Source organism: Marmota flaviventris, chromosome 3 (genome assembly GCF_047511675.1).
Source record: "Marmota flaviventris isolate mMarFla1 chromosome 3, mMarFla1.hap1, whole genome shotgun sequence".
Taxonomy (NCBI): domain Eukaryota; kingdom Metazoa; phylum Chordata; class Mammalia; order Rodentia; family Sciuridae; genus Marmota; species Marmota flaviventris.
This window is the reverse complement of record NC_092500.1, coordinates 17,902,773-17,918,976: the sequence shown is the minus strand read 5'-3', so window position 1 is coordinate 17,918,976 and position 16,204 is coordinate 17,902,773. Positions and strand designations below refer to the sequence as shown.

The following is a 16,204-nucleotide window of genomic DNA, read 5'->3' as shown; positions in this document are numbered from 1 at the left end:
AAGCCTTAGCAGCCCAAAACAGTCTTTGGTTTGACCAGAAAGAGTGATAGCTAAGCCAGATCATGGAACTCCCAGTCACCTGCCCCGAGGTCAGCCTGCAGGTAGGAAGGTGGCCTTAGGAATTGTGGTATTCGAGTCCCCAGCAGTCACAGGTGACCCTCAGCACCAGTACAGCAAACCTGACATTGAGTGCCTCAGGTGGTCTCCAAGGTGGAATGGCACCTGGGAGCTCAGCCGAGTCCCAGGATTGGCAGCAGCTCCAGGACATAAGGAGCCCAGAGACATATGCAGGACACAGCAGCCAAATGAATCATGTCATCATCACTCCATGCTGATAGAGATGAGTCTCAAGACTGAGCACCACACTGAGATTCCAGCATTTATCTCACACTCTCCTGAAATATTTAAATGATTAGAACTCATTAAAAAAAAAGAACTAGTAGACTAAGTGTTTAATATATTTCAAATATAAAAATTCTGTTCATGTATTTCAAATACCGAGTTAAAAAAAAATTAAGGGGAATAACTATGGAATGAATCTAATAGAATCATGGTATATACATATATAAATGAATGAAAGGGGATTTCTCCTTTACGTATACATAGAGAGTACCAGCCAAAAATAAATAAAGAGGGCTGGGGCTGGGGCTCAGTGGTAGAGTGCTCGCCTAGCACCCGTGAGGCACTGGGTTCAAAACTCAGCACCACATAAAATTAAAAAAAAAAAAAAGTATTGTGTCCACCTACAACTAAATAATATATATTAAAAATAAATAAATAAAGGAGTGAAAGGAAGATCAGTAGAGTAGAAAGGGAGGAAAAGGGGAAGAAAAAAGAGGGGGAGTAAGGATTGAAGTCAAATTCCTTGTGTGTGTAATTTTGCCAAAAGGAACCCAAATACTATGTATAATTAAAATGCTCTAATAAAAAATATATATATTAGAAAGTTGAATCTATGAAAACTTAACAAGAACCTCACAAAAGAATTCTAAAATTCTCACAAGAAAAGTTAATATAAACAAATTGTTAAAGAGACACTACAGGTGTGGTGGCACACACCTGCAATCCCAGCAATTTGGGAGGCTGAAGCAGGAGAATCACAAATTCAAGGCCAGCTTCAGCAACTTCTTGAGGCCCTAAGCCACTTAGTAAGATTTTGTCTCAAAATAAAAAAATAAGAAGGGTCGGGGACGTGGCTCAGTGGTAAAGCCCCGGGTTCAATCCCCAGTACCAAGAAAAAAAAAGACAGAGAAACACAACAGACTGTATTAAAATGAAAGTTTAATTTCAAAAGCTTTTAAGTAATAATAATTTGATTCTCTTTAAAAAGTGTAATCTTAAAAACAATTTTTTTCAGTGGTGTCATCATTGAATCACAAGTAACTTTTTATGTAAAATCTTTTTATCTGGAGATAAATGAGATCCTTTGTACTCTTTATTATTTGGAGACTAATCTAACTCCAAATATTTTTCTCTGACTCCCACAAATAGTTCAATGGTGATAACTTTAAGGAAAACTTTTAAATATATAATCTTATCTTTGCAATATTGTCAACTATGTTGTGGATAGAGAGCTCTCAATTCTGGTCTCTTTTCCATCCGCCATCTTTCATTTCCTTGTGTAGAAATGAACATTCCCGAGCACTTAGTTGACTCAGTTATAGTGCTTTTGTGTTCATTTTCCATTTGTCTAGAAATGGAGCAAGAGCTGTTCATACAGTAGAGGTTTTGCTCTTACTGGTTTTTCTCTTATGACAATGGACATGCGTGAAAATGTTTTCAAATGAGGAAGCAACGTTTAGATCAAAACCTTAACTTCTCTGAATATATTTCATGATAGAAGTGATTCAGACTTATTTTCTTCATGCCAAATTAAGCAACATCGCAACTTCAAATGCTCTGCTATTTTGGGTACCTAAAAACAGCTCAGCATCTTGGAATTCTGGAAATTTGTGCTGTAATCACTATTTGAGACTAAATAAGGTTTCTTGGTGGTTTTCCCAGTGTATACAGACCTGGAACATGTCTATGGAACTCAGCTATGATTTATCTCAACATTCAAATAGAAATTCATTTGGGCTACAAGTAAATCTTAAAGGATGTTAATATTCAGTGGAAATGCAAATCTATGCACCTAGTTGGGTCATCTTAATATTGCCAAGGGGAATGCCTAAGGATGTTATTTTATGTATTACTTGGTGAATTTAAAACCCTTATGAGATAATGGGATTTGGGGGTATTGTAATGAGGTTTTCCTTTTCTCTCAACCTTAGCCCAGCTGTCTCTACACACACACACCATTCCAAATACGTCATTCTTAAAACTCTTTTCTAGTTGTCTTAATTCTTTGATAAATGCCATTTAACCTTTCCAAGAGTCATCTGCAAATTAAACACAGAGCAGAAACGTGCTGAAAGGACAGTCCTAGCCCACGTGTCTTGGTGGTAGAAGGCATTCACACCCCCAAGACCACCAGGCCACAGCCCAGCTGAGCACGTCCACACTGCCATCTTGCCAGCAGACCTGATATAAGGATCACAAGGCAGTATATTTCCCAAGAATGTAAAACAATTGTTTTGAGTGATGGAGAGGTATCCCAGAGCTCACCTAGAACAACCTCTTTCCTCTACAAAAGAGAACATTGAAGTTCAGGAAGGGAAAACAACAGGCCCAAATCACTCAACTAGATGGTGCCAGATACAGGACTATAGTCAGACTCCCCTCTCCTAGCCAGAGCTCTGTCCTGTCCACCGTGGTATGCCACCTTCCACGTGCATAGTGGAATAGCTCCTGGGCTGCTGTCCTATTGACAGCCCCCATTCCCATCTTCCCCATCTCCCTTCAATTTACTATAGCATAATATTTAGTCCTCTTGCTCACAGCTCTATGTAAACGAGGCTCCAATAAACTACACCAATGTTGCCACTGACAAGGGAGTGATCCACGGCCTGGGGAAAGTTCTGGAAATTCAGAGGAATCGATGTGATATTAATGACACCATTATTGTACAGGTAAGTTATATCCAGAACCAAGACACAAGGAATGGGTGATGACTTATTTTTTATAGTTTTAATTTTTTAAGCTTAAGAATTTTCTTTTAAGATATCTCAGTCCAAAAACAACTCAGTGAGCGTCTCTGATGTATGTGCCCAGGAACACATGGGCTGTGGTTCTGCAGAGATAAATAAGATGTGATGAGCTTTGTCCCTGACGGGCTCATGATCTAGTGCAACAGGGTGCTCCTTGGGTGCCTGGGAAAGGCCACCTGGAGGCTGTGTTGAGCAGGAGCCTGAAGCCACAGCTCTCCTCCAAGGGAAAATGTGCAGGCGGTGGGGGGGGGGGGGCTATGGGGTGCACCTGTGGCGGGTATTGGCTAAGCCTGGTCTACTAGAAGAGAAATTAGGAATGGATGATTTCAGTGTATTATGGGATGCTCAAATGGAGGCTCTCCGCCTCAGTCCATGGGACAGCGGAGGATCCTTTACTAACAGTAATAACTGCTGGTGTTGATTAAGTACTCTCTGTGTGTCAGGGGCTGCTCTAAACTTCCCCACAACACGTACAAAGTAGGTACTCTCACTGTACCCATTTTACAGATGGGAAAATGAGCCACAGCAAGATTAATAATGCACCCAGGCTCACACATTAGCAAACAGCAGCCCCAGAGCCAGAATTCTGAATAACCACACTATACCACCCAGTAGGTACCAAGTTAAGAACCGGATACACAGGCAGGCCTCTTTCTATTTTAGGAGTAGGTTGCACTTGAGTATTTTAACATCTGCATTTTAACATCTGCCCTTCATAGGTGTTATTTCTTTGGAGTATCCTGACTCTGTGCCCCTCAGCTAGACCAGGTCTAGCTCCTGAGGTTGGGCACATGTGTAACACGTTGGTGGTCTCTGAATCTGGCCCAATCTCACGGTTTTTCAGTAAATCAGGGTTATTGTTAAAGGAATTTGGATTTAAATGAGTTGAGACCTCCACACCTTAAAAAGTTATTAGAGTCAGAAGAACATTATGGGGGAAAAGTGATCCTCAAACATGCAAACCATAGAGCAGTTCATGGGTTTGTCTCAAAGAACATTAAAGAGGTTGACCAGATGATCTTCCCCAATTTTCATCTATTTATTTGATTTTATTTTCCCTCATTTTCAATTCCTCAGCTCCAAGCTCTAGAAAACATTTGCAGCCTCGTTTTGCACTAAAATTAATAACCTTGAAATTTCTCCTTTGTTTCTGTTTTACCAAGGGCAAGTGTGGAAAGTGTCCCCAGAAACCAATCTGCCCATTAGGAACCAAACCACTAGTAAGTATTTTGTCTGCTCCAGATCTGTGGGCGTCCAGACTGAAAAATCAGACCTCGTTTTCCTTCCTTCATTCCTTTGCCTGGTTGTAAATGCATTCTTTGTTATCCTGTATACATCTTCATCAAGGCTTAAGTGCATTTTTAAAGGAACCAAGGCAAGATTTCATTAATAACTAAATAGAAGTGGGTTCATACATCAACACATTGCTGGACGGGATTGTTCACTTTCTGCATCTTTCACAGTAGCCAGTGGAGGACCACAGCAAGAAATCTTATCAGAGAGGACAGACTCCATATCCAAAACCAGATCCAGCCTGCTGTGTTCCCCCTGACTGATTTCCTTTGATACTTGTAGTTATAGCTAACTTCCTCAAAAAAGCAGAGTCAGACCCAGGAGAGGTAGATGTTTGGGGATTAATTCCCAGCTTGTAGCTCTTTTTGATAATAGCTACTTTTATTTATTTGTTTGTTTGTTTGTTTGTTTTATACTGGAGAGTGAATCCAAGGGCACTTACCCACTGAGCCACATCCCCAGCCTTTTTTTTTTTTAAATTTATTTAGAGACAGGGTCTCACTGAGTTGCTTAGCACCTCACTTTTGATGAAAAAGTGCTTCGGCCTCCAGAGCTGCTGGGATTACATACTTGGTAATAATAGCTATTTCTGATAGGACTGTTATGAAGTATGAACACTTGTGCATCTTCCACAGCATGATGATGATAATTTATGGTAACAATAATGAATGCTGATTTTTCTCACTTGAGTTTTAACTTCGTTTTGTATATTTATAAATGTTTATAAGCAAAAAAAAATCTTTTCTTGGGCCAAGGGAAAATAGAAATCAATAAAAATAGAAATGCAGGTTTAGGTCAATGAATATACAGGATTGCAAAGATGCTATCAGAATTGTTCTACAATTCTTCTGAAGTTGAGTTGGTTTCTAGAGGAGTGTTCTTTTGGGGGGGTATTACCTCCCAGTGTAATTATTTGGATTTTTCCACCTGGCCTTCTGTAGCAGCATAGTGTCTTTATGTTTTCTTGCTCTGAACCCATAAGAGAAGCCACGCCCTCTCTGTCCAAAACACACTGGTCAGAAAGACAGAAACATCTCACCCACTTACACGCCTTTAGAGAATGAAAAACTTCTTAACTAAAAAGTCAACAGAATCTTTGCTATTTTGTAGGGCGATGAGACAAAGAAATGCATCTATTCCATTTATTTCATGGGAAAGCGGTCCATGTTCTTTGGGTGTCGGCCCAAGTGTGTGAAGATGACCATCGTGAGTATAATGCTGTCGTTGTCCTTCTCATCCCTCCAACACTAGGAAACTCAATCTCAGGTCAGACTTCCAAAATGCGCGTACTCTGCCCATCTCCTCTTCCCCCCTGCCCATCTTTGTCCTCGTCAAATGATAGCGGTAGCAATGAAACAGCAGCCCTGCCAATCAAAAAATGGGTAAAAGCCACCACATTCGATTGTACAGTGAAGAAATCGATATTCTGAGAGGCAAGAGCAAAAAGAGACAGAAGACGTGGCTGCCACCAAGGCAAGACGAGGTGCCCCTGGTCATTTAGAAAATGGGACCCCAAAGCTAAGGGTTTCTGGGGGTCATTTATAACGTCCAACCTGCTTCTTTCCCAGAATATTAGACATGCCCTCTTCTGTTTTAGCAAAGACCAGATGGTTTGGCCCTTAAGCTACAGAGCTCGGGGCTGGAAAAATTTTTATGTTTTAATGCACTAAGCAAAAAGACAGGCCAAACCCAAATGGTCATCCTCCAGGGCTCCCCTGAACTCTAGGAGATCCTCTCATAAAAGGCCAGAGGCCTCCTCCACAGAGGCCTCCCCTCCTTCAGTAGGACATGAAGTAGCATTTGATGTGAGGGGCCCTCGTTTGGAGATGGCGACGGCCTGCGGGTCTCAATCCTCTGCCTCATACCAGGGAAGTTGCTCAGCTTCTCCCCATCCTCCGGGGCTCCACCTCCGTCCCCCATGAGCCTGGGGTCAAAGAGACAGGCAACCCTGGAGTGCCACCGAGGGACATGCGCACTCAGCTTGTCCTTGTGTTTCAGACCAGAGCGTGCTGCGCTGGCTTCTTCGGCCCCCAGTGCCAGGCCTGCCCTGGGAGACCCCAGAACGTCTGCTTCGGGAATGGCATCTGTTTGGACGGTGTGAACGGCACGGGCGTGTGTGAGTGTGGCCAGGGCTTCAGCGGGACGGCCTGCGAGACCTGCACCGAGGGCAAGTATGGCATCCACTGTGACCAAGGTGCGCACCCACCTCCGCAGGCCAGGCCCCAGGCTGCAGGGACTAACCAGCCAAGGCGAGGAGAGAGCCAGCCCTCCCCCGCTCCCTCAGCCCTCTCTCCAGGCAGACTCGGACCCCCCTGTGTTGCTATCATGGATTGTAAGACTGTGTGTGTCATGTGCACAGGGCAGCGTTTCTAAACATTGATCTGGACCTACCAACCTACGCTGATATTCCCAGGCCTACACACTAGTTATCATCGTTAACATTTCATGATGGACATCGCTCAACAGTTTGAAAGGCAGACTTGTGCACATTATCTCATTTAATCCATACAGGAGCAACCTTACATACTTGGGGATTGCTGTGCCCATTTTGCACATGAGGATGTTGACTTCCCCCAAGGCCATAGCTGATGAGAAGCAGGACTGAGATAGAAAGGCACACTTTGCTTGACTCCAAAGCCTGGCTCTTAAATCAAGCACATCCTTTTTGAAAAGATCACTCTACTGATTTGCCATCAGCAAGCTCTGTGCTTTGTTTTTGCAAAAATGGTGCTGAGTTTGAGCTAAGTCATCTGCATGTTCGCACCCTAGCTTCTTTGTGCCCAGGGAAACACACCTGTGAGAGGGAAGGAGAAAGTTCCTACTCCATGATTATAAAACAAATCCTTGTTTTACCTGGTACTAAAAACCAGGAACTGAGCTGTCACTGTCTTCTCATTAGCTGCTCTAAGGCGGGCAAAATAAATATATAATTGAATCACTACAATATGGCCATATAATAGGCCATTGAAATTAGACTACTTACATTTTTTTCTGGATTGTTTGGAAGAACTGTGTGTTTGCACTTGTGCAGGAGTTCCAAACCTAAAGCCACAGGGACAGTCATGGAGTCCAACAAACCCTTTTGAGGGGGAAGGAACCCCTAGCTGTCATCCAGTTCTCAAAGAGAAGGTTAGTAGGTCCAGGTCAATGTTTAGAAACGCTGCCCTGTGCACATGACACACACAGTCTTACAATCCATGATAGCAACACCCATGTTCCTGAAAAACATGGCGGTGCACACAGGTTCTTGTGAACCCAGAATCAAATGAATGGGCTTCTTTAGAGTCCAGTCTTTGGAAATAAACATGATTCTGTGCCAAGGGGCCCCACATAACCTGGATCCTCAGATAACCTTGGCCGAGGCACTCAACGCTAGTTGGGTCACTATGGTGCTACAGGGCCCCAAGCTGGGGTGTGAGCTGCTGTGTTGGAGCATGACCTGGCTCACCTTGAACCTGCGTCCCTGCCACCTGTGCTCCGCCCTCACTCTGACTGTAGCCCCCTCCATAAAAGACAATGGTATCCTAGAATAGGCTGCAGTAAATGATAAGCAAGGTGTTGGACGTGGGTCGGAATCTGACTGTTTTCAGGCATCTTTCCACTTAGCGTGTCCTTGTGTCCACGGGAGATGCAACCAAGGACCCTCAGGTGACGGCTCCTGTGAATGTGACGTTGGATGGCGAGGCGTGAGATGCGACAGCGGTAAGAGCGAGCCCTTCATGTTTATCTTCTATTCCTAGCTCCACTTCTTGGCTGCTACATACTGTTCTTTTAAATTATAAATGACACCTTTATTGCTTCTTTTGGCAATAATCATACTGCCTTCTTGCAGCACAAAGTTTGTAAAATAAAGAAAAGAAAAGAAATATTACTCACCCTCCCAGGGCAGGAAAACACTGTCACTGACATTCTGTACCAGCCTCTGAGCCGTGTCCAGGAGTGTAGAGTGTACAGGGGACCGGAGGCTTCAGGCTGTTCTACAATCTCCCTTTTTCACTTTGCAATAGATAATAGACATTTTTCCATGTGAATAAATGTAGATAAATGTCATTAATTTTTAATTTCAACTGTCCCAGGGCAAAAAGAAAGGAGAAGACAGTGGGGAAAACAAGGAAGCAAACCAAAAATCAGTCACATAGGGCTGGGAGATAGCTCAGTTGGTAGGGTGCTTGCCTCATGTGCACAAAGCCCTGGGTTCAATCCCCAGCACCACAAAAAGAAGAAAAAAAAATAGTTATGTAGATGAGTCCCAACAAGATTGGTTGGGATCAGGAAATCTTACTACCCTGGGTTTTTTGCTTTGTTTTGTCATTTTGTTTTGTTCTGTTCTGTGCTGTAGTGCTGGGGCTCAACCCAGGGCCTCATGCGTGCTGAGCAAGCGCTCTATCACTGAGCCCCAGCCCCAGCCCAACTACAAAACAAGGCCACATGAGCACACCCCGTGCGCATCTTTCTGCATTTGTCTGATTAATCTATTTGGTTAAATTCCAAGAGATGAGGGCCTCTGAGTCAGAAGTAGCACTCTGTGGGGAGGTCTAGCCATCTGTCCTCCAGGGATGGTGTCAGCTTATTGTCCCACCAGGGTCTGGGAAGGGCCTTCTCTCTGGCCTCACCACTTTGCACGGGTTCTTGCTGTGCTCCAGGTGAGTCGTGAGAGGGAAGAGAAGGCCAAGCTGAAGAAATCGCACGGGAGAGAACAAAGGTGTGGGCAAGCTGTGCACCTTTAGGGGATCAAAGGATTGCAGAATGAGGGGTGCATGGTGCCGGGGTCCAAGGAGTGGGGTCCAAGGAGTCCTGAAGGATGAGTGGCATTGGCAAAAAGGATGAGACAGGAGTCGCTCCGTTGGAGCAATCTTCAGAGAGTGCTCTCACGTAGCTTTCTCTGGGTCATCTTTTATTGCAATTTTTCTCATCATTATAGATTCAGAATATGTCATTGATCTTACAGTGTCAAAACTTTGCCAAGACATGAAATTTCCATAACCATCATTAGGGGTATAGAAAAATGTAACATCAATTTACATTTTTCCAGGATGTGACCTTTAGTTATCAATTATTAAAGGTACAGAATCATTAATAAAATGCATCACTAATTCACATTTTTCAGATTTTCCCAAGATGTACTATTTTTCCCAAGATATGCTATTTTCTTATTGACTAATGCCAAACTACGTAACCAGACACTAAGTCTCCTAACCTATCATTAACCTTCAAGTTTAAAGTACACCTGCACCTTATTGCTAATCTGAAATTCCCATCTAAAGAAGTCCCCTTAAATCTTATACTTAAAATACCCTAAAGTTTATAAACCATACTTCTTAAAGCATATCAGAAACCCATACAACTAAAAACTTAAGAATTCTAAACCCAAGAATCTAAACAAAATAATGTTTCTAACATTATTCTAAAAATGTCTTATAACTATGCTCATCATAAGTCCCTATGTGAAGTAAAAGAGGGTTTATAGAAAAGAGGAGAATGTATCTTTATATGTCTTAACTTTCCTAAGTTAAATCCTTAATCAAAATAAAACTACTATGGTGGGCTTTGTATAATAGCATAATGATTAGGCTTCCTAAGAGGCTGGAAATATGGGCTTGGGTTTTTAGTTGATATACTCAATGTGGTGCCTAAAATTCTTGTGACCTTTTGGAGAATTATTGTTGTCCGTTATCAGTTTTCTCCTCAATGTACTGAGATAGAGGAGCAGCCTTCTATTTTGTTCTCGACATGCTGACGGGTAGTAGAACAGCCTTCAAGGCATGAACTACCTGTTATGTCCTAGCCACCTGAAATTTAATTTGGTTTGGAATTTAACATACTCATGCCTCCTGTCAGGAACATGAGCAGGAAAATGAAAAGTCCCAGTTACATAAAAAAGGGTCTCATGGTTTTGGTTTCCCAGCAACCAGCACGGCTTTGCCAGCACTCATCCTCACTGTGACCTTGTCAAGACAGTGGGAGGGGGAGCGCCTTCACCACATGGGGGCAGAGGATTGCTGGGTGGAGAAGCTACTGAGGCGGGCAAAGCTAGATCACCAAAGACCAAAGATAGAAAATCCAAATCCTTCTCCAAAGGGCCCACCGTGGAGTCACTGCCAATTAATCAAAGACTTAGAGCCCGTTCCAGAGAGAACTAAAAGACGATTGGGATTTCAGTAGGTAGAGAATGGAAAAAAGGAGTTTTTAAATTTAAGGAAACACACAAACTGGGCATGGTTGCGCACATCTATAATCCCAGCGGCTCAGGAGGCTGAGACAGGAGGATCGTGAGTTCAAAGCCAGCCTCAGCAACATCGAGGTGCTAAGCAACTCAGTGAGACCCTGTCTCTAAATAAAATACAAAATAGGGCTGGGGGTGTGGCTCAGTGGTCGAGTGCCCCCAAGTTCAATCCCTGGTACCCCCCCCCAAAAAAAAAAAGAAAAAGAAAACACACAAAAGCACACACTTCCATTGCACCCATTTGAGTGTATAAATATTCCCTCTAACATAAAGCAGATCACCTTTAGAGCCAGGTCCGTGTTTCAGGACCTGCATGATAAGGCCAAGGCTAATGAGATTTTTACTCCAAAAGCTCTCAGCATGAGCATCCTGCATGAGGGGTACTCTTTTCTCCTCTCTAATGATTTCTTTCAGGATTCTTCCCTGCCAGGGAATATCAATTATTCTAATAGCTGGACTATCTGGACATCCAAGGGCAATAACCCTCGCTGTGTCCATGAAATTTAGCAATAATGCAAGTGATGATTCAGTGCCTGCTGTGTCTCAGGCCCTGGGCTATTTCTACACACGCAAATATCAAATTAGTTGTTTGTCGAGTTTGCTTGTTTGTATCAGTGCATCACAAAATGATGAAAAACTAGAAAGAATAGCATGAGAAGTAGATATACAAGTAGAAAATCAAAACAGGGTGGGGAGGGGGATGCACATCGACACCTAGGTTGATGCTCCATGAGTCTGTAGTTACACTCAAGGGAGGATCCTGCGTTTGACTCATCCCTGTAACCTCCCTGCCTAGCACAGAGGCCAGCAATCAGGAGACACTCCATGAGTATATCTGACCTTCATATATGGCTTGAGCTCCCTGGCAGCCAAATGTAAAAGAGGACTTACATGGTCACATGGATTCCCACAGTTAACACGATGCATACCAGCTACTTCTGAGGAACTGCCTCTTTTCCTAGCACCAGCTGCGAAAAAGAAAATTCTCATGTGAAGACTAACACAGCAACTGGGTTTTCTTTTTCAGCGATCACAGTAGACAACTGCAATCGGATGTGCCACACCAGTGCCAAGTAGGTACCCTCCGGCCTTCTTTGGGGATAATGCAAAGGGGATTGTTTCCCAGTTGCACCCCAGGCTCAGTCCTCAAGGAATTAGTTTCCTGACAGCATTTCTGAGGACTTAGGATAAATTTAACTATGAAACTGAAAAGGTCTTTAACGAGGCCACCATCAGCCTGCCAGATCCAGCCCTTTCAACAAGCTGTCCTCTGACTCACTCGGTACTTTTGACACCAATGCCAGTTGTTGTCCCTGGTCAAGCCACCAGGACTCTCCCACAGAAGCAAGGAGGAGCGAGTTTGCCTCAGTAGGCTTGCCTCCTGATTTACAGCCAAGCCTGCTGGCCTCCTCACTCCAATGGGGCTCACACTTCCCATTTCCAGAGAGTTTAGTGAGGACATTAAGAACCCATCAGCTGGAGTTAGACCTGATCTCATAGTCAGCCTCTGTCACTGTCACTGTTGCATGACCTCCCGTCAATTGCTTATTCTAAATTTCAGTTTCTTTATCTGAAAATGGAAGTAATAGTAATTCCCTCTTGCTGGGGTTATGGGATAATGCGTAGATGACACAAGACAAGGCTTGAAGCTCAGCTGCTTGCATGTCGGTCACTTTCTGAAGATCAGTAGCCACTCTCTTTATTCCTGGGCTGACATCTACGTAGGTATTGGACAGTCTGCCTGATTCATGGCTGCAGTCTTCGCTGTTTGTGATGGAGACACACCAGCAATGGAGTCTCCTCCCACCCCTAGACTGACCTCCAAGGGCCTCCTGCAGGCAGGGGCTGGGATGTGGGGACAACGGGGTAATGTGAGTCATGTGGAGGAGGTTGAGTATCTTCCTACCATCTACCGTTCCTCGCCACAGCTGCCTTCTCAACCCGGATGGTACAGCCTCATGCAAATGTGCAGCAGGATTCCAAGGCAACGGGACGGTCTGCACAGGTGAGTGAAGAGGGGTTTGCTGGGGACCAGATAGGCTCCTCCGGCCTCTTGAGAGTCTGCATTGCTGAGCATTAATGGGCCCCAGCAGCTGGTGCCAGCCATGGGTGGTGAGTTACATGAACTGGCAGCTGGTTATACCAGCGATGGGAAACCCACTGTTCTTGGATGGGCTTGCAGGAATGGGCAGCAGTTGTTCCACGCTCAGAGCAGAGGTGCACTGCCTTGAGGGCAAGTGCAGCTTTGGAAACCATGGCTTTAATTGGCCAAGGGCATGGTTGGGTCATCAGGACCCTAAAATGGGCCATAATGGGCACTAGGCCCTGATTCCCCCTCCTATGAGCCCTGTGGTCTTGGATGGGTCCTTTAACTGCTGTGAGCCCTGTTAACACGTTCATAAAGTCAACTTCAAACTACCTTCCGTGCAGAGTGCTGTTGAGGCTAAGTGGCCTCTCTGTCCATGCAGCTGTTGACACCCCAGTCTCTCCTTAGACTCCATGGGTTTGAATCTAAGTTACCTTGGGAAAGTTGCCTGTTCTTTATCCAATTATTTTCTCTCCAAATTGTGGATAATGAGAGGCTTCCTCTTGGGTTGTTCAATGTAACCCAGATTCATATCTCCAAAGTGCTAAGAAAGGTGAGCTATTATTCTTATGGTGGCCTGAGCACACATTTAGCACTAGAAAAACAGCAATGCTAAAATGTCACTTTGCTCTTGAGCACCACGTCCTGGCAGCCTGGGGTCCATAGTCTGGCAGAGCTGAACAATGATCCATCCAACAACTGCCTCCTGATCCCCTTACCCCCAGGAATTTTCCCAGGATGCCAGGTGCCATGCCCCTGGTCGCCAGATGTTTCCTGCAGCAGGACATGTAGCCCCTGTTAGCAAAAGAGCTGAACAGGGCGAATAGCCGGAGTGTTTTTCTTGCCCTCTGTTCTGGGGAATCCGCCATATTTAATCCCATGCCTGCTGGAGTCGTTTCAAAGTCTCTTCTGTTTCTTCGTTGACTTAAGTAAAAGGCATCAGTACATCTTCTGCCCTCTCCCTCCTCTTCTGTGTTATCTCCCTCCTCCACAGCCATCAACGCCTGTGAGACCAGCAACGGAGGATGTTCTGCCAACGCCATCTGCAAAAGAACCACCCCCGGAAGCCGGGTGTGCGTGTGCAAGGAGGGCTATACAGGCGACGGCATCGTGTGCCTTGGTAGGTGACAGCCTCAGCCATCCGGTGGAAGTGGTGTGAGAGTCAGAGCCCTACTAAGTGAGACTGATGTGTGGGGAGCGGTGATGTGATTCGGGTGTCTGATTGCCTCGTGGTTGTGGTGCATTTGTGCTGGGATCCCCCTGTGCAAAAGTACAGTTGCCTGTGGCCCCGTTGCTATGGTGACACTGGGTGTATGGGGACACTTCGGGTTAACGCTCAGAGTTATCAGTTTCAAACCTTGAAATGCAGAAGCTGAGTCCCAGGGATAGAGAATTCTGAGCATAGTGACAGAACCACAATGTCTCGTCCGCACTGTGACCTTCCAGCCTGCCTGCTTTGCAGAAACTTAACCACAAATAACCTTTTGATGATAAAACTGATAGGATAAACATGCGGAGCCCGCATGGCGCTGTTCTCAGAGTTCAGTTTCCCACCTGATCTCGCTTTTCTCTCTAAATGTTTGTGTGTTTTTCTTAATGCCCCATCGCCCCTTGCCAGTTTCTGAATTGATGGCTGGTCGTGGCACTGATACGTGGCCTTGTACTCTGCAGACACACAGCTGCTGGGGTCCTTATTCGGTTTGCCTTAGCGGGAAAGCAGGAGGGTGGGAAATGCTGCGGCCACAGGGGTATGGAGGCCTGCGATGTCCAGACACCAGCGGTTTCCAATTAAAAATAAGGGAGGTGCCTGAACTTCTAAATTTCCATATATATATACACACACACACATACATACACACACACACACATATATATACAAGTAGCATTTTCTTACTGAATAATTATTTCAGAAGGCTTATAGGCTTGAAGGCAAAATTCTAGAAATAACTTCTCTCAGGCTAGGAAGTACCTCCGTGGAAAGCGCCTACCTGTCATGCAGGATGCCCTGTATTTGATCCCCAATACTGAAAACAGAAAGCATAGCCACTACCGGGGTGCGATGGTGCATGCCTGTAATCCCAGCAGCTCAGGAGGCTGAGGCAGGAAGATGGCGAATTCAAAGCCAGCCTCAGCAAAATGTGAGGCACTAAGCAACTCAGTGCCTCTAAATGAAATACAAGAAATAGGACTGGAGATGTGGTTCAGTGGTTAAGTGCCCCTGAGTTCAATCTCTGGTACCAAAGTAAGTAAAACATCAAAATAAAACCTTGAAAAAAAAAAGGACAGATACCTTCTACTTTTATATTACTCCACTTTTCTATGTACACTTTTACTGTTTAACAAAAATAATGTCTCATGTTATACAGGGTGTTCTATGCATAGAATAACTTTCCCCAAAAATATACATACTGCTACACACAGTTCTGCTGTGAAGGTATATGGTAGTGATTTGTCTGAATTTTCACTTTTTAGTTGGGAAAAAAAAATCTCACCAAGAAGCGTTGCAACAGTAATACAAATAAGACCCACCTGCTTTTATCTACGTTCACCCATTAACATTTTACCCCATTTGCTTTATCATTTGTTCCCTTTCTAGATATACATATTTCTTAAGCATTAGAGAATGATCTGCATATATCATATCCCATTTATCCCTAGTAATTATGTATTTCCTAAGGATATGTGCAGTCTCCTCTATAAGAGCAGTTATCAACCTCACTAAGCTTATTACTGACATTTTTATTGGTATTTAATACTTTTGTCTAGTTACATTTATATTCTAATTGACAAAATTAGAATGCATATTTAATACTTAAGTATTAAATATCAGGACTTCTCTCTAGTTACATTCATATTCTAATTTTGTCAATTGTCCCAATAATGTGCTTTTTGACATTTTTTTCCCACAGTTCAGGATCCAGCCTGAGGTTAGTTCTTGCATTTAGTTGTCACCTTTCTTTGGTCCCCTGGAATCTGGGATAGTTCCTCAGCCTTGGTTTGTCTTTTATGACATTGACATTTAGGAAGAACATCGTCCACCACCCTTTTTTTCTTTGACATCTTGTCCTTGCTTGGTGTTTGTCTGAGATTAAGTTTGTGCGTTCCAGGCCCAAAGGTCACCGTGTAGTTATTCCTTCCCCTTTGCTATCAATAAGCAATCAGTGGAGAAGAGATTCTTTAGCACCAAGAAAAACCTTGCTCCTCATCAAATGTCTTCTTAAGTTCAGCCTCCGCTGGATTCTTCTCTGAACCAATCTGTGTTGTGATGGTAGCAAGGTCAGGCTCCAGGATTGTGTGGTTTCAAGTTCTTGGCTACAAATGCTCACGTTCCCTCCACAGAGGGACAGCCTGCAGGCTGTGCTTCTGCTGGAATTAGCCCTTCCCAGGGGAGCTGATTTTGGAAAAACCATATCTGGTACCCTCCCCGATGGGTGACTGCTGCCTGTGAATTATCAGAAGCTGAGTCACACTGTGACACTGCCGCTCTTGGTCAGTCAGCCATCCTAGCATCCA

The 16,204-nt window shown here is 44.2% G+C and overlaps 1 protein-coding gene across 1 annotated transcript in view; it reads left to right on the top strand.

Moving 5' to 3' along the window:
• The window catches only part of Stab2 (stabilin 2), a 153,398-nt gene that overhangs the window by 87,511 nt on the left and 49,683 nt on the right, over nucleotides 1–16,204 (top strand). The window contains exons 35-42 of the mRNA XM_027926098.2: nucleotides 2,883–3,011; nucleotides 4,253–4,309; nucleotides 5,493–5,588; nucleotides 6,381–6,576; nucleotides 7,989–8,084; nucleotides 11,633–11,678; nucleotides 12,534–12,610; nucleotides 13,686–13,811. Coding sequence (XP_027781899.2) covers nucleotides 2,883–3,011; nucleotides 4,253–4,309; nucleotides 5,493–5,588; nucleotides 6,381–6,576; nucleotides 7,989–8,084; nucleotides 11,633–11,678; nucleotides 12,534–12,610; nucleotides 13,686–13,811 — 823 coding nt within the window. The remainder of the gene's footprint in view (nucleotides 1–2,882; nucleotides 3,012–4,252; nucleotides 4,310–5,492; nucleotides 5,589–6,380; nucleotides 6,577–7,988; nucleotides 8,085–11,632; nucleotides 11,679–12,533; nucleotides 12,611–13,685; nucleotides 13,812–16,204) is intronic.